The sequence below is a fragment of the Lissotriton vulgaris genome, chromosome 7 (assembly GCF_964263255.1).
Source record: "Lissotriton vulgaris chromosome 7, aLisVul1.2, whole genome shotgun sequence".
NCBI lineage: Eukaryota > Metazoa > Chordata > Amphibia > Caudata > Salamandridae > Lissotriton > Lissotriton vulgaris.
The window spans coordinates 520,859,909-520,878,205 of NC_141695.1; the positions used below are offsets into that span (position 1 = coordinate 520,859,909).

At 44.8% G+C, this 18,297-nt stretch overlaps 1 protein-coding gene across 3 annotated transcripts in view; it reads left to right on the forward strand.

Moving 5' to 3' along the window:
• Window positions 1–18,297, forward strand: part of TBCD (tubulin folding cofactor D) — a 2,218,561-nt gene that overhangs the window by 1,400,458 nt on the left and 799,806 nt on the right. For all 3 annotated transcript variants that reach the window (XM_086930600.1, XM_086930601.1, XM_086930602.1), the window contains 2 exons: window positions 7,743–7,803; window positions 16,836–16,858. In XM_086930600.1, coding sequence (XP_086786726.1) covers window positions 7,743–7,803; window positions 16,836–16,858 — 84 coding nt within the window. The remainder of the gene's footprint in view (window positions 1–7,742; window positions 7,804–16,835; window positions 16,859–18,297) is intronic.

Genomic DNA, 18,297 nt, shown 5'->3' on the forward strand with positions numbered 1-18,297 from the left:
CCTTCGATTCCCTGAGCTGGGTGTACTTGTTTGCTCTGTTGATGAAACTTAATCTTGGCCAGTGCTTTTTGTTGCCTATTTGCAGCTCTACACTGATCTAACGGCTTCGGTGTGGTTGGGGGGGGGGGCCTTCCCCTTATCTTTTTGCGTTTGCCTTGGAACCGCTGGCGGCCTGGGTGCGCATTGATGCCCAACTTCGGGGGTTTGAGTGGGCGCCGGGCGTCACAAACAAAATAGCACTTTACACAGGCGATGTCTTGTTCTTTCTCACTGCGCTGGACAGGTCGGGGCCACGGCTGTTTCGTATCCTACAGATCTTTGGGGAGACCTCTGGATTGTACATGAATCCATGCAAGTCCACGCTGTGGGTTCTGGGGGGTGTATCGAGGGGGGGAGAATGGGCCTCATCCCTTCAACTGGCGATGGGGGGGCTGAACTATTTGGGGGTCTTTTTGTCAGACGTACCGGCAGTGTCCAGGGACCGCAATCTGGTCCTGGAGTGGGATCGAACGCGGGAAGACCTTAAGGTGTGGTCCCGCATACCCTTGACTACATACGGTAGTTCGGCCATCTTCAAGATGGTGGCGCTTCCCCGTCTACTATATCAATTACAGAACCATCCCTACGAGATCTCACCTCAATGGTTCCGGCAGGTGAACGCAGCACTGGGAGGGTTGTTGTGGGAAGGGGGCGCGGTTAGGGTGGCCCTACGTACCTGTTTTTTATCTACCTACACCGGTGATCTTGCTACCTCGGATGTTCTCTCTTATTACCAAGCTGCACATCTGATGGTCCTCAATGAGTGGTGGTACGGGGACAGGGGGGACCCAGCCTACGCCGTTGAGCGGCAGCTTATGGGCACCAACTCTCTGCACTCGCTATTCGGCAGCGCTTCGGAAGCTTCTGCCCCCGGCCACGCGAGTGGTGTTCCACCTCTGGAGGCAGGTCCAGAGCAGGATGGGGTGGTGGAATGTCTTGACCCGGGAAACTCCTCTTTGGGGCAACTTGCATGTGCCTCAGTTGGCGGCCTTGCAGTGTTTTCGGGGATGGGACTCTATAGGTATTTCTGTCCTGGGAGACGTTATGACAGACCTGACACTTAAATCGTTCCTGGAGTTGCAGGACGAATATGGGATACCACGTTTCCAGTTCTCCCGATACATGCAGTTCCGACATGCTCTGGCACCTAGTCTAGAGGGTCTGGAGTCTCTCCCTGAGTTTAGCCCCATAGAAGCAAAGGTCTTTAGGGGGAACTACCGTACCGCAAGATGTCTCGCATATACCAGACATTAGTAATTCACACCTCCACGAATCTGCAGAGTATAAAGACAGTATGGGAGGAGGATGTAGGTGAACTGGAGTAGGAGGACTGGGCAGAGGCTTTAGCAAGCCCGCGGGGGCGGCAATAGCCACGCGCCTGCGGTTGATACAATTCAAATACCTGCACAGGGTGTATTTCACCAGAGTACGGTTGTGGAGGGCAGGAATGATCGGATCACCCGAGTGTCTCCGTTGTCGGCGGGAGGAGGGTGCACTTTTGCACACAGTCTGGAGTGGATGTACCATGTTACAACGCATACTATTACAACTACCTACCGTTACAACGCGACCATTACAACGCATACCATTACAACGCATAGCGCTTTGAGGTGCTGGATAGTGGTAAGTATAATTTACTATTCTAACTCCAGTCCCCGTGGACCCTAGGGAAGGTGTTGGATAGTAAATTATACTTATTCCCTATCCTAGAGCGCCCCCCAGCGCAATGCGTTGTAATGGTATGCGTTGTAAAAGTCGCGTTGTAACAGTAGTGCGTTGTAACAAATGCGTTGTAACAGGTGTATATCGTCTGGAGTTGGCCCTCACTGTCTCGCTTCTGGAGGGGGGTGTTCTCCTGCTTGTCAGAGGTATTGGGCTGGGAGCTTCCCTACACGCCGCGCCTGGCTCTGCTACATCTTCTAGAGGGAGTTGGGGGCAATATGTATAAGTGTCACCTCCTGTTACTAGGTCTCACGTTGGCAAAGAGGGATATTGCCAGGGTTTGGAAGGCGCCCCGGGCCCAGTCACTGGCTGCCTGGAGAAACGGGATGGATTTTTGTATGGGGCTCGAGTAGCTGGTCTTCATTGCTAAGGGGTGCCCCCCCCCGCAAGCACTATAGAATTTGGAAAAGGTGGGCAGACTATTGGATACTAGATTTAGATCCGCCTCCGGAGGGGGATGTTTGCTTGCCGTATTGATGGGTGTGTGAACTCCGGACTGTGTTGGGTGGCCGATGGGCTTGTTGTATTGTTCCTGAGGTATTATACTTTTCTCTAGTGACGTGAGCGCAATCGGGGGGTGGGGGGGGGAGGAGGGAGTTTTGGGAGGGGGCTTTGTTTTAATGTGGCTCATTCATTTTCAGAACTGTCAATTTCATTCTTTTTTGCATAATTGATGTGTGCAGTAGTCTCCGGGATGCAGAGCTATGCAGTTTATGTGAACCATGACAAATAAAACCTGTTTTAAAAAAAAAAATGGGAGGTTTAAGGTAACATTGTTTCCCTCAAGGAGAAATTTGGGTGTTAGGACAGAAAGTGTTTGGCAAGGACTGTGGGGAAGGATGAAAGCCTTTTTAAGGTGGGTGAAACACAATTCTGCTCTTGGGTGTGCAAGGGTGTTCTGATGACACATTGTAGCAGGAGGCATTCGAAGGAGTTTTGCCAGTACCGCTCAAATTTTCACGCTATACAATCTGAGAAGGATTTCAAACCCTCAGCCTTGGACATGACTTGCAAATTATGTTGTGGTTGACTGGTATGGAGTTTGAAAAGAACATCGGTAATCCACTGTGTGAACATGTATTTGTGAGATATGTCTTTGTGACCACTGTGATATGAATTTAGTTATCTGAGATAAGGTGTCAGATTGTATGAATGCTTCCAATGGTCATTTTGACTTAAATGTGGGCACCAGCAAGGCTGGTTGGTTCTTGTTCTTTGTAATGGGTGTACTTTTGGCGGTCTTAGAAAGGTAAGACCCTGCTTTGCCTGAATTCCTTGTTGTAGCTGAGAAGTGCTACGACTGCTTGGTTCTTCAGGTTCCTGTTAGGTGCATGTTAATTATTAAAGTGATGCATTTGTCCTCCGCAAGGTTTGCAACATGCCTCATCCTTCTGGAATCTCCCAAGAATAGATTGTTGGGTAAGCATCTTGTATGGTTATTTCCCTTGGTGGGACATCAGTTGAATGAATAAAATAGGAGATTTGGGGCCATATGTATGTGGCCAAATACCGGTCGGTAATACCGAAAATGGGCCGTTTTCGGCGTTACCGACCGGTATTTGGCCATGTGAGATGGACGTAATACCGAATTGAAACGATAATAACGAATCGGTAAAAAATTACCGATTCCTTATTTACCGATTTGGAAATACCGAAACAATGAATACCGATTCGGAATAAACGATTCGGTAAAACACCCAAAAATGCGATGTAGCAAACCTCGTTATTACCGAATTTGACCAAAATCGGTAATAACGATTCGGTATTTACCACGTTTCAAGAGCATGTGGTAATCATGTGCAGTGCATAAAAACAGGCCCAAAATGCATCTGTGTGAACACAATGGCGGCCCTCTACCTCTTTGCAAGGCGGCTACGCTTGAGAGCAGCAGGAGTGAGGATCTGGAGACGTGAAGAGCGGGTGTACAGACTACGCATCACATTGTTACAATTGACAGAACCTGAAATCCATGAAAGATACAGACTGCACCCAGACACCATCCTGGACCTAATACGGGACCTAAAACCCTATCTGGAGCATCAGACACCAAGGGCCCACGCTATCCCCACCCATGTCCAGGTAATCTGCTGCCTGCACCTCCTTGTATCAGGAAGTTTCCAGGGTGTGATAGCTGCAGTGGGTGGAGTGTCACAGAGCTGTCTATCTCATTTCTTCAACACCTTCCTGGATGCCATGATGGACAGAATGGAACATTACATTTCCTTCCCCAGTACACAGGCGGAGCTGCAGAGAACCAAGCTGGAGTTCTACCAACTTGCACAGTTCCCACACGTAATTGGCTGCATCGATGGGACACATATACCCATCTTCCCACCTGCAGCAAGTGAATACATATACAGAAACCGCAAATCTACCCACTCCATCAATGTGCAGGTGATTTGTAATGCCAAATACATTATAACTGACATCGTGGCCAAATTCCCCGGGAGTAGCCACGACTCGTACATCTTCAGGAACAGTGGCATACATACACGTGTGCTTGCTGGTGAATTTGGAGATGGATACCTACTAGGTAAGTAAATGTGACACACCCTGATGTACACCCTGCCTCAACCTGTTGGTCACACAAATTCATTGCACTTATTTCTGTACGTAGGTGACAGTGCATATGCCCTCCGGCCTTATCTACTCACACCATATCTCAACCCAACCACCCCAAGGGAGAGGAGATACAATGTGGCACATAGGAGCACACGCAACGTGGTGGAGCGCACATTTGGATTGCTCAAAAGCAGATTCCGTTGCCTCCACAAAACTGGAGGTGCACGTCTGTACAGCCCCATCAAATGTTGCAAGATAATTGCTACATGTGCAATGCTACACAATCTGGCCACAAAAAAAGGAACAGCAGTGGAACTAACTGACTCAGGGGACGAGGACAAGGATGAGGACAACCCTCAGCCAGAGCCCTGCGCAGCTGGTGTTGCAATTGAACATGATGGGAGACGGAGACGGGCAGAGATTTCGTCAAACTATTTCTGAGTGAGTAACGACACTGAGCCAGTAACAGTTACATGTTAAGGTGTTTATTGGGCACACCTCCAGTATTGTGAGCAATGTCCAATTGGACATGGGTTACATCACCCATCTCATGCATGGAAACAGCCATAGGTCCTTACTTCCTGCGTCCACGTGCTGCACGTGCACGTTCCCTATCGACACTGTCTGGTGTGTTGGACTGTTCCTGTGCAGCCACGTTGCGTTCACTACGCCTCCTGCACTCGGTGGGTGAGGGCGTAATACTACTGCGGCTGGTAGCCTCCTCACTGTCTCCCCCCCCCCCCCCCCCCCCCCCTTCCATTGTGGCCGCCTTAGCATTCTGCATGAGCTCTAGCACTGAGTTCATGGACACCATCCCCCTGGCCACATCCCTGCTGCAATGCGCCATCTCCTCCTGCATGGCGATGGACCTGCGACACATCAGTGATGTTGTAGTGGCCAGCCGGTTCACCGACTTGGTATAGGCCTGGAGCCTCTGTCTCTCCCCGCGCCTGCCAAGACGGTCCTGCTCAAGCTGGCTGCAGAGATTGTCCACCGAGGTAGCTACTCTCTCCATTCCCGCACACAAGTTCTCCCCCATAGCACTGATGCCCTTCTCCATCCTGTGCATATGCTTGTTGATGTTTGCCACCTCCCTGTGCATTGACTTCATCTCCCTCCATTGCAGACGCTGGACCTTCAGCATGTTGCCTTCCATTCCAGAAAACACACTATCACCCTGCTTGGATGCTACTGGACTGTCCGGCCTTGCCCTGCGGCGTCTTGATGAGATGTGGGCATCCTCGGATGCAGAACCAGCCCTCTCCCTGATGTATCTTTCTCCTATGGGACTTTGTTCGCCCACTCTGCCCTCCTCCTCCATCTGCTGGAGGTTGGCCACGGCATGCCTCCTGCCTGACTGTGGTGGTGGTGGTGGTGTTGGTGATCGTCGCAGTGGGGACTGGGTGAGAGGGGATTTCGGCCCTCCCTGGCGCTGTGGTGATCGCTGTGGTGGAGGATTGGGTGGCTGTGATGGCGCCGAGCTTGTGGTCCCTGCAGGCATGCTGTCATCCTCATGTTGCCTCCCGTCTGGCCTGGCTGACTTGCCTCTGCTGTCCTCTGCTGCACTGCGAGATGATTCGCCTGTAATGACACAAATGTAGATATACTCAATGCTCTGTCTGCAATGGAATTACATTAAACTACATGCTTACAGAGCACAGTGGTTGTCCTGACGTAGCCAATTACTTTACCATGCTATTGTGTATGCTGGCCTGACTGTCCTATTCATGAGTTCCCTCTGACTACATCTCCCATAATACATTGCAGGTAACCAGTAAGACATGGGGTGGAGTGGGAGCCCCTTTGCCACTACGGGGATTGGGGTTGGGGAGGGGGTAGCACAGCATGCTGGGCATGCTTCTTACCTTGTTTTCTTGCTGCTCTGGCGGATCTGTCTGTGTCTCCCACGCCACTCACACTCTCCGGCTGGATGGTGGACTCCACCATCAGTTCCAGTGGTGTTGGTGCTGGGGCTCGGTTTTTTCCTCCACCTGTTTTGCCAGTCTGCCTCTGTCTCTCTGCCATCCTCAGTTTTGCTGTCTTCCTGAGGTCGTACCACCTCTTCCTGATGTCCTCCCACCTCTTCCTGATGTCCTCTATGGTGCGCTGGGTCACACCTATGGCATTGATTTGGTCCCGAATGCCACTCCAGATTTGCCTCTTCTGTGACTCTGGCACTTGGTGGGACTGGGCTCCAAAAAGCTTGTGGTGCTCTTGGCTGACATCCTGGATCAGGAGCTCCAACTCCTTGTCACTGAACTTCAGTTTTCGTTTTCTGTCACCTCCCTCCTTCTCCCTGTCCTGGCTTGCCATTTCAATGCATGTTGTGTGGTTCTTCAGTGTTGCTTGTGGCTGTGTGGCTGTGTTGCTGCTGGCTCCTCAGCTCACCTGCCTGCCTGCCTCCCTCACAGTGAGCTCCAGGTCCTGTGCACCTGGCTGGGTGTGGCCACTTCCTGTTTGGGAGGTAATTGGGTGAATCAGGATTGGCTGATTCACCAAATTACGATTCTTTGAATTACCGAATCGGTATTTACCGATTCGGTAATGGATTCTGGAACACCGATTCGGTATTTGGCTTTAGGTTTTTTTTTTTTTTTACCGATTCGTTCAGATTCGGTATTTAATACCGAATTTTAACGAATCGGTAAACTTTAACGAATTTTTATCTACATCGCGTTTACCGAATTCTTAATACCGATTCAGTAAAATTCAGTATTAAGGATTCCGTATTCTCCATTTACCAACATATGGCCCTTGGTGTGTGCTCAGGAATCCCTGGGGATGTAATAGTGATTGATAGGTAATACATGTGGGTGCTTACAAAAGAAGTTATTCTTGTATTTCTTCTTGGACTTTTTTGTGGCAGTATTATGGGGTAGTCATGTTCTATGCAGGGCAGCCTGGACAAATGAGACAACATCACTGTCCTTTAGGGAAATGGCTTTTGTATCAATCGGGCTGTATGGAGGTGAAATATGAGGATTTACCTGTGGTTGATAGGTCTGCAAACTAATAGTATGTCAGAATGGTTGGGAGGTCTAGTTTGCAAACGTAATTGAGTTCCTCTAGGTGGTCAGTTCACTTAGGTTTGTGTCAAATAGTATTTAAGAGTAGTAGATGGCAACTATATGGGCATATCACTTCTGATGTGGCGACGTTGGCGTGAAGATGTCGGACACCACCTACCGGTGTGGAGAGGTACTTCTCAAGATTTTCCGGATCCAGTCTGGTACCTGGGAAATATTCTAAGGTGAGAAATCTAAGGTTAGATAGACACTCTACCAGAAAAAGCGTTAGTAAGTAACTTGTTCATTAGGTGGAGAACATACCTTTTTTCACATATTGTAATCTAAACAGGGTACAAGTTTGTCTATATCTGTCACATTCTGACAGCATTTAACACTGTTTTTATGTTTCAGGCCTGTTACTGATTATTTAAATGAGGAAAGTTTGAATGGACTCAAGCAGATCCATGAGGAGGTTAGTACATCAGTGTAATATCCTTTAATCTGCATTTAAAACGCTGCATATTGAAATTATAGAATTTATCAAGAGTTGTGTTTCTGCTTTTCAGTAGGCGACTGCTGTTAATACTAATGTGCTTAGACGATTGTCAAAATGTCTTTTAGCATCATGTACCTTTCTCCCTTGTGATATGCATGTACTCCACGTGTGGAATGGATTTCGAAAATTTAACAATATATGTGTAACATTCAGACTGAAAAAAAGAGACAAAATCTGTTTTAAACAGATTATTTCTCCCACCACAAGCAATTTTGCGCTGTAGTACTATGCCTAGTAGGCACTATTGTAACTGCAGCTCTTGGCTGCCATGTTGTAGAAGTGAGTTGCTTACATGGGATTGTTTAGTTAATTGATAATTTTTTGTGGTCTCGCTACAGACCACTTCAACTGTCCGCCGAAAGACTGCTTTGTATATCATGCTCCACAGAGCCAATCCTTACTCAAGATGGAATGACATTCTAGTCAGTCTCCATTGCCTTGCTCCTGTTTGTTGCCTTCCTTCATTTTTGGGTTTGATCCGTCCACAGGAGCTTTTATGTTACACCATCAGTAGATTCGTAATTCTTCCTGCTCCAAGCTCAGCATTTCAAAGAGAGCCGTGTTCATTACAGCGGTTTGGGGTCTTTCGTTTCCTCCAGAGCCATGTTTACACACTGGTTTGTGGCCTTTCTTTGCCACTAGTGGTTACTAGAAAAACAGCAACAGAAATGTGAAAGATACAACATCGATCTTGAGAGACTTCTATTAACAATCATTGGCAGTGCCAATCGGTGTCACTTGTATGTAAGGATAAGATAGAGCAATTGACATTTGCCCATACTTATCTTTCCAGAATTCAAAGAGACCATTTTACCAACATGTTTTTATTTGAATGTGGGCTATTAGCAGAGAAACCCATGAGTATTTCTTATATAACTGGATTTAAATTATCAGCTTGACATTCAGGAACATCGACCCATCTTTTGTCGAGAATCCGCACACCTTGGATCACTTTTAAGCATAAGCATAATTACTGCAGCACTCGAACATTGATGATGCAATGTTTGCACAGTAAGCTGTGTTTTGATTAATTTTAACTGGCTATCTCAATTTATTAATCTATTTAGCACTTCTAAAGTGCTGGCCTAGCCACGTGGTCAGTGGAATGCTTTACATACTACCAGAAATAATACGTAAGGAAAATAATGATTACTAAGAATAAATTGTGTAAGGATAAGATTAACAAGATGTGAGGATGTATCAAGTAATCTTGGTAAAGGAGGTAACTATGGATTACCTATCGGCTCTTAACAGATTGGTTTTCAGGTGTCTTCTGAAAAGCAGAACGTTGTCGTTAGTCCTCATGACTTCAGGCATGTTGTTTCAGAGTCTTGGAGTCAAATAAGTAAAGGTATGATTCAAGGTCTTTAACCTTTTTAGGTTGAGTCTAGGCAGTGCATGCGCTGTCACTCAACATGCTGTTATCTGCTCTAGGGGCTTCAACCAAACCCATCACTTTTGATTGGTTCCTTTTTGTGCTGCGCCTAAATCAGTTCTTTTCATAGGACAGCAGTTTTATTTTGCCCCTCCCTGTTGTGATTTGTTTTCTCCCATAGCGACTGTACTAAATAAATGTGTCCCTCCCCTTATCGGCATTTATGTGGTTTGGCGCACTATTTTTCTCTATTCACCTCCTGCTACCTTGCTGCCGCTCGGACTCTGCAGGCACAGTCGTTTGTTCTGCCTGTTGCGGTTATGCAATTCTGCCCTCGTGGTTCCTAACTGGACTACGCTTCCCCGCTTTTTTAGACTAGTTCACAGTAGTTGTGACCATGTAGATGAATCAACAACTTGTCTAGCAACTCTAAACCATTCCTGGATTTGACTTTGTATTGTTGGTATCACATGTTGACTTTTTACGCCAGCGTAATTGACTATCTAGTATGTCTGTGCACCCGCTACGCATAAGTTGCCCAAATTCGGTTAGGTTTATCTTGTGATAGCTGACTCCACCCTCCTCTGTTGAGAACTTGTTGAGCTTTGACACAACTTGCTCTTTCGTACCTCTTTTGTAATGTGTTTTGTGACAGTGTTCCTGGGGATCGTAGTACCTAGTAGCTTTTGTTTGCACAAAGGTCTCGGCAGCGGAAGCACAACCCTCTAATGCATCTTAACTGCTCTTGCTAATGTGTATCCCTCCTGCACCATAAGTGGGATTCTTTCTTTAACTTCCTTCTAAGCCTGTACCCAAATAACTTGATCATCACCCAGCGTGTGTACAAATTCCATTTGTTTCTTGTATGTCAGACACGCAATGTTAATCCCGGAAGGAGAAGGTTTCTCCTAGCAGAAGTACTTTCGGTAGGTGAACAACTGAGCGTGTCTCGTCGCCTCTCCTTTGCTGGGTTCTGTCCTATTCTTTATTCTATGGTTAGTTTTCAGTTACATGGTTTGTTGTAACTTCAAATATTTAAAACCGAGGCACACTTTAACTGGAGGTTTGTGAAATGTTTCTAAGGCAGCTGTACCACAAAAGCAAAATAGGTTCGAAACTGCTTGTGTGTAATGCACTATAAGAATCTGTCCTCTATCTTTTCATTATTTTCCTTTAAGGTCTGGTTTCCTGCCTTTTAATCCTAAAGTTCAGTGCATGATAACTTCACATACGCAAAGCGACGGCACATCCCTCGCTCTACTGAGTACGGCCTGAGCAATAGGATAATACCAGCGCAATGAGTCAACTGTATGAATTTGTTTTTTAAATGGTTGGATGGGATTAATGATTGGGGCAACTTAAGGCTCCAAAGCGGTTTACTTAAAGGGGTGTTTTCCAGGGATCACAAGATGTCCTCTAGGCAGTGCTGCAGCTGTATCTCTGTTCCCAGTGGTAATTTAGTTTTCTAAGTCCTCTAGACAGTGCTGATACCTGCTTCTCTAGTCCCGTTGGTAATTCCTTATTCTAAGCCTTCCAGGCAGTGCTGCTAACTGCTACTCTGGTCCCAGTTGTAATTCCTCATTCTAAGTCTTCTAGGCAGTGCTGCAGCTATATCTATCTTCCGATCAGTAATTCCTTATTCAGAGTCCTCTAGACTCCCCTAGTAAAAAACAATATAATTCATTCATCATTATTTTCTTTATTTCGGCAATTGCCATAAAAGATTGCACAAATACATACATAATAATACAATGAAAACATGGAAATTTTACTAAAGTACAATCATTTAAAATTTGACACAGTGAATAGGATAAATAACAACACATGCCTGCATGGTTGGATATGCTACCATTTGATCGTGCGAGTAGGTGGTAATGCATTTATAGTTACAGTTTTAAACCTATTTTGATCCTGGCAAAATAAACAGAATGAAGGAATCTGCTGACACTAAAAACAATGATCTGAGAAGTATCGGATTTAATTATTCTATATGCCAGATTACATGACCTATTTCCCAAAATGTTACATAATGGTTTGATCCATTTTTTCCTGGCTTTGGAATATGCTTGACAAAAAAACAATATGTGGACCTCATCCTCCTTGTAATTTCCTTCACACATTAAGCAGTTTACACTTGCTACAGGGGTTTCATCTTTTTTTTCCCTAGACCAATATTCCTTAATGTAGTTGGTCATAAGGTTACCATACCTAAACTTCAGAAATAGGGTTTTAGCTAGGGGGGGCTCAACTTCGTCGAGGAAGACCTCAAAAAGGGGTTCGTCCTTAAAAGTTAAAAAATTGTTCACTAGAGTCCCACATCTGTTCCCATTGACTAGTTGGTTATTTATGAAGGACCAAAAGACATTTTTCACCATGATTTTTGTGTTATGTGGTAGCCTTTCGGGATGCTCCCATAACTGTTGGAGGCCTAAGATAGAAAACCATGTTTTAATATGTTTGAGCCAGTTCACTGAGTCTAAGCCCATTATGTCTTGTAACCCTTTCCTATAATCATCCAATTCTGGTGTCTACCACAATCTTACCCAGAACATTAAGGGCCTCAGAGTGGTGTAATGATCTGTCCTTTTAAAGTTCAGATCCAATTGAAGAGGCACTAAAGGGGTACTTGTAGGAACCCTTACAATGCTTCGCATAAATTTGTTATCCATGGTGGAAAAGGTATCCTTCGCCGATGGCCCCCAAATCTCAGCCCCATAAAGAGCTGCAGGTTGAACTTTAAATTTAAAGAGTTCCATAACAGGTGTCACTGCCTTACTTGTACTTGTGTTAAGCTTACTAATGATTGGTGTAATGTTTTGGGAAAAAATCACCTTACTTTTCTGAATTTGGGGTTTCCAAGTGAATTTCGAGTCTATCTCAACCCCCAGGTAAGAGAAGTGATCAACTAATTCCAGCTCCTGGCCATCTAAAGTTAAGCACCCTTTATCCGGCCTACTTGGATTTAGGGCCATGCACTTTGTTTTATTTACATTAATTCCAGCCCTTTCTTGTCGCAATGTTCACTGAAGGAGTTAAGTAGCGCCTGGAGACCTTTCTTAGTTTGCGAAATCAAGATGGTATCGTCCGCGAAAAGTAACACAGGCACACTTTCTCCATTAAGTCGGGGCGAATCATTAGTGCAGCCTTCAACCAAATTTCGAAATGCACCACCCAAGTAAAGTGAATTGCCACTAGGCTTATTTGGTAATGTTCATAAGCAAATGGTAGTTCCAGATGAAAAACGCTGAATCCGTGGTTGCAAAAGAGTTCTTTTAATATGCCAAGAGAAACCAGCCAACGCGTTTCGTTCTGTCAAGCAGAACTTCTTCAGGGCGCAATCATGTACAAGAAGACGGGGGTATATTCCAATTCGGAGTGTCAGTTTGAAACAAGGAGCCAAATCCTTCTATGTAAGTGTCCAAAACGCAGAGTAGAATTCCGACAATATTTCAAATACGATCTTCACCTTATATATTCAAGAAATATAGTTCTCAAAGGGACGCTCACTTTTCTTCATGTCGATTTAAGGCGTATTATGCGCTCCACTGGGCCCAAATATTGGCCTTCGAATGGTGTGACGTGCACTTTATTTGCACCGTCGCGTTTTTCAATACCAGCGGTCCACAATTGGCTCCAAATTTGTAGTCACTTTAAGGTAATTACCTTTCGGGGTCGTGTTCGTCCCCCCAGTTGGCGTGTACTCGGTCCGCGCGCCAAACCCTGGTCATTAGTGCAGCCCTCCAGATGAGCAGTGTTGTCATTCACAAAACGTGAGAATAGGGTTGGAGCCAGGACGCATCCTTGGCGAACGCCACGCTCTATTGGTATATTTTGGGTCAGTTCGCCATTAGGACCCCATCTCACTTTAGCAAAATTCCTGGCGTGCAGCTCAATTATTTGAGCCAGGAGGCATCCTGGCATCCCAGCCTCGTCAAGGGACCTCCAAAGGAGATCCCATGGCACTAAATCAAATGCCGCTCTCAGATCTACGAAAGCGACATATAGATGCCCTTTCCTGATTAGAACGTATTTCCAGTAAAGGCAGCAAAACCTAAAAACCTGGTCGATGGTACTGACCTTACTCCTGAACCCAGCTTGCAATTTTGTAAGTACCCTTTTTTATCCTCTAGCCAATGATTTATTCGAGTTAGTATGTGCCTTGAATATAATTTCTGCAGAATGTCCATTAGGCTAATCGGTCTATAATTAGAGGGTTCAGACCGATTGCCCTTTTTGAAAACTAAAACAATCTCGGCACCCCGCCAGCTGTCTGGGAAATTGCAATTACTAGATAAAACATTAAATAGATAGTTTACATAGGGTGCCCAGACCTTTGTCATGTTTATACAAGTCCCCGGGTATTTTATCAAGACCCGGGGCTTTGCCATTTTTCAATGCACTAATTGCCATTTCTGTTTCATCAATAGAGAAGTCTAGGTACTCAATCTGGGTGGCGGAGGCATGATGCTAACTTATTACACTTATCTATACCACTATCAAATTTTTGATATAGAGTCGTGAAGTGATTCACCCATGTGGATTCATCGAGATCTACATCTTTCACTGTTCTACCTACATGGCTCCCGTTGGCGACTAGCCTCCAGAACCCTACAGTGTCCTTTGCTTTGGCGGCAACCAACAGTTCTGCCCAGCTCGCTTCCTCCCATGCCTTCTTTGAGGTCATCGGGATGTGCTTGTACGCTTCCCTTGCTAGTTTAACATCATTTTGACCTTTGTTTTTTATGGCAATCATAAGCTCCCCCTTGGCTAGCCTACAGGATGTGTCGTACCATGCTTTACCATGAGACAAGTTCCTTACATTTTGCTGCCTCTTCTTTGGCATTTTTTTTAATAATGTTTTCAATGTCATAAAAAACTCCTTATGCAATACCATAAATTGATCTGTGGTGGTATCACACCCTAACAGGGGTGCAAAGGTCGACTCAAACAGTGAGTATATTGCTAAGAGAGTGTCACCATGTTCTAGCACGTAAGGCCACTTTAAGGCTCGTCTATTGTTACTGACCAGTGTGTCATCGCATGGGACAGTATTATGTGCCTCTTGAAAAAATGCATCACTAGATTCCTTAAGCAGAAGTGCGTCTAAAGTTAATTCCATGGGGAAGTGGTCGCTCTCTGATCTATCCTTCACCTCAAAGTCAACCATATACTGCCAGATGGATAGTGAAACAACTACAAAGTCTAGGTTCAATTCAAACTATGTGAATATTTGCCCTTTTGTGTTATCTGTAGCTCAGGAAGGGCACACTTTGGGTACAGCTAAAGGTGTAAGCTTTTTTGCAGTTGCCGGACCAGCTTTCTATATTTAAATCACCTGTTGTGATGCTTTTTTGAAAGGACTGCAACTTTGTTTCCATTCATACCTTTCATCCTCCCGGGACCTCCCCCAGTGGGACCTTAATCTAGTTCTTACATTCCTCATGTGTACCATGAAAAAAGACCATTTCTCGCTGGATTGTTTAAACCCTACTACACACTGGCTGGGAAATAGCCCTTAGAAGCCTTGCAGGCTCACTCCACCAGAGTCGAGGCTGCTACCACTGGGTTGCCATGTGCAGTGCTTATTCTGGACATTTACCTGGCTGCTACGTGGGCTGCTTTCCAGAAATGGACTGTAACCAGATGTATTGTGCTGTGCATAACATTTTCTATGCCTTTACCAAGAAGGAGACTCTTGGGTGTCTCTGAGGTCCTTTTACCAGCGATACAGCCACCACTACAGCCTTGGCCAGGGGCATTCAGTGCTGGACATATTCCAGGGCTACATACCTTCAATAAGCATTACTGTGTTGACTCTCGGGCCTGCAGGGTGGGTCATTTTGCCCAACGGCAGGATTTCCTGGTGTGTACTCCACTCTTCAAACTTTTTTGCTTTTGGGAGCTACTGCTTTGCTTTGGAATCTATTATTTGCAGTCTATTCAAAAGGTGCAGAATCTGTGGTTGGAACTCTAAATCATCCACATTTGCTAACTTAATTTCTGGTATATACTCTTAATCAAATATTCCTCCCCAGCCCATCCTCCTACCCATTCTGTGGAGTGCCCTTCTAGATATTAATATGGTGCCAAGTTAGATTTTGCATGTCTAAGTTCACAGAATGCTCTGTTGCAAAATGGTGTCTGTACGGAGTGGTGGTGCCTATATTTGGTTCCGCATTGTCACTTCCAGGGCAGGACAAGGTTGTTGCGGAGACTGGTGGTGGCATCTACCAGTGTGCAGAAGCAATTTCTGGAATAATTTTCGTGATCGAGTCTTGCTCCTGTGGAAATGCAAAAAGTAAGGAATCTACAGTTTGATAAATTATCCAGTATAAATAGGATTACTGAAGTTAAGTAGCTTGTTCCTCATAAAACATTCAGTTTATGAGGTTATTGCCAAGGCCAGTAAAAGTATTCGATTCTGCAGCTTCAACTCTTTCCCCATAATTAAGGTTTCCCACATTTTCCACATAACCATCAGCTGCTGCATAATCTTCAGAGTTTATTAATAAAAATATTTGTTTTTATCTCAAACTGATTAAAAGTTACTAAAATCGTAGCAACATGTAATCGCGCACAGTGGCAGGTCCGTTGCAAACTTTCAATGGTCATCTTTTTGTTGTTCATTTCTGTGTTTGATTGTTAAACTGGTAATAATGAGTTGAAATCTTTGCTCAGATAGTATTACCACTTTTAAAAATTGTAAATGAATACGGTAATGCTATAAACAAATGTGTCACAATATTCCGCATAATTTGCCTTATCTTGCTGCATAATTTAGTCAACCCTGCAGCATAATTGGGTGCTCCACTGCAGATAATTCCAGTGGCCCTAGTTGTTGCTATCAACTGATGGCACTTAACACTGTCCAAATGTCACCTTTGAAGTTTTTTTTCACGGTCTCATCTTGTAAGCCTTTGCCGCTAATAATCAAGCGTTTTAGCAGCAGCACCTCAGCTTTTCATGTATTCGCTAGTGGCTTTGTGATTTAGGTAACAAACTGAGATGTCTAATCAGATCTCAGGCGTTCCGTTCATTTGTTGTTGTTCTAAACCTAAAATTGGCGTCTTGAACTCTCATTCGCTTTGGCCAGAAAAGCTAAATTGGAAATTGGCCGATAATTCCGCCTGCCCAGAGGATCGATTTCAGTATTAATGGTTAACACTGCATACTTAAAATTACTCAAAACCATACAGCACATCCTCAAATCAGTGATTTAGGGCTTTAGTGTGTCAGGGCACTTTTTAATATTACCTAGTGCGTTGTATGTCTAGCAGAGAAGATGAGGGTATATTTAGGCGATACAGGAGGTAATGAATTTACTGCGACAGTTGCTGTGTACTTGACATCGGTAGAAATAGAGTGTATTGTTTCCCAGCAAGAGTAATGGAGAACAGAAGCTTTTGTAGTGTAGCTGACGTGATTCTCTCAGAAATATAGAACACTTTAACTAGTCAACTTGTTTTTCAATGTAAAATGAATTTTTAAATTACTGTAAAAAAATGAATATGAAGCGATGCAACTGATTTGGCCTGTATTCAAGTCGTCATATCCTTCTCTGTTTTCATTTCAGCTCTTCAAAAGGCAACTGTACAGGTATTGTTTGAATCTATGATTAAGACATCTCTTTTTTTGTACTGAATAAATTAAGTTCAATTACATGCAGTCGGGGAAACATATGTATAATGTTTGTTACGTCCATATGAGCGCCTTGGAAGTTGACGTGGAATATGACAAAGACCTTTAGAATAAACCTCTGCACTTGGGGTACTTCCTATACAGTTATGGTTATGAGTGACAGAAGCCTGTGGCCAAAATGGTCTTTAGCACCCCACAGGGCTTCTGTGTTTCATCTGCCACCTTAATAATGCCTATTTGTAGCCTTGTCGAATCATAACTATTTTCATTGTGCTCCTGCAAACTTGATTGAGATGCAAATAATGAATCCCACGGCGGTTGCCTACTTTGGAGAGTAGTGGGGCGGGCAAATCGATGGTGGGTGCATGCACTTGGAAAACTACATTAACTAAATTGCCGGCATGCATTAAATGATCATTTAAAATGTTAACTTTAAAACGGCAATGTAATGCATGTCAGCGATTTACTGTACATTAGCACGAAGACATAAAATAAATATTTTAAAAATAAAATAAAATAGTCACTTACCTTACTGCATGTCCTCACTCCTGCCCGGTTTTCTTCACTCCTTAAGCGCAGGCCCCAGCCACTCCCCCAACCAATCCTGGTGTTGCTCTCATGCTGTTAACCAGAATGAGACAAGCGCCAGGATTGGATGAAGCGGGCTCTCATAGGACTCCTGAGGGCACTCGAGGATTGTGCTTTAAAGTGCGCATGTCTGGCTATTTATTTATTTATTTAGTTTTATATAGCGCAAACTTAATTTGAATTTGAATTTTTAACAATTTGTAGAGCGCACATTCACTATGCAGTTTCTTGGCGCTATAGGATTCCTGTGCTGGGGGGGACACCGGGGGCTATAAGCTAAAAGCTTGCTGGAACAAAAAAGTCTTTAGGGCTTTGCGGAACTCAATGTAGGAGGGAGAGAATCTGACAGGGGGTGGAAGAGTGTTCCAGAAGGTGGAGCAAGGACCGAGAATTTCTGGCCTCCCGATCTTTTTTTCTTAAAACGGGGAATGACTAATAAGGATTTAGTAGAGGAGCGCAGGTCTCTAGAAGGGCTGTAATTGGTGATGGCAGAGTTGATGAAAGCAGGAGCAGTGCCCGCCCGGGCTTGAAAAGTGAGGCAACCGAGTTTGAAAAGGGCCCGCTGTTTGATGGGGAGCCAGTGGAGGGCAGTGAGAAGGGGTGAGGGGTGATGATATTTAGATAGTCCATGTACCAAGCGAGCTGCCTGGTTCTGCACCATCTGAAGGCGTTGGAGTGCATAGGCGGGGGCACAATTATAGATAATGTTCCCATAATCGATCTTGGATAAGACCATGGCCATTACAATCAATTTGAGTCAAGAGGGAGAGAAAAACCGGGATACTTTCCTAATGATGCACAGGGTAAAA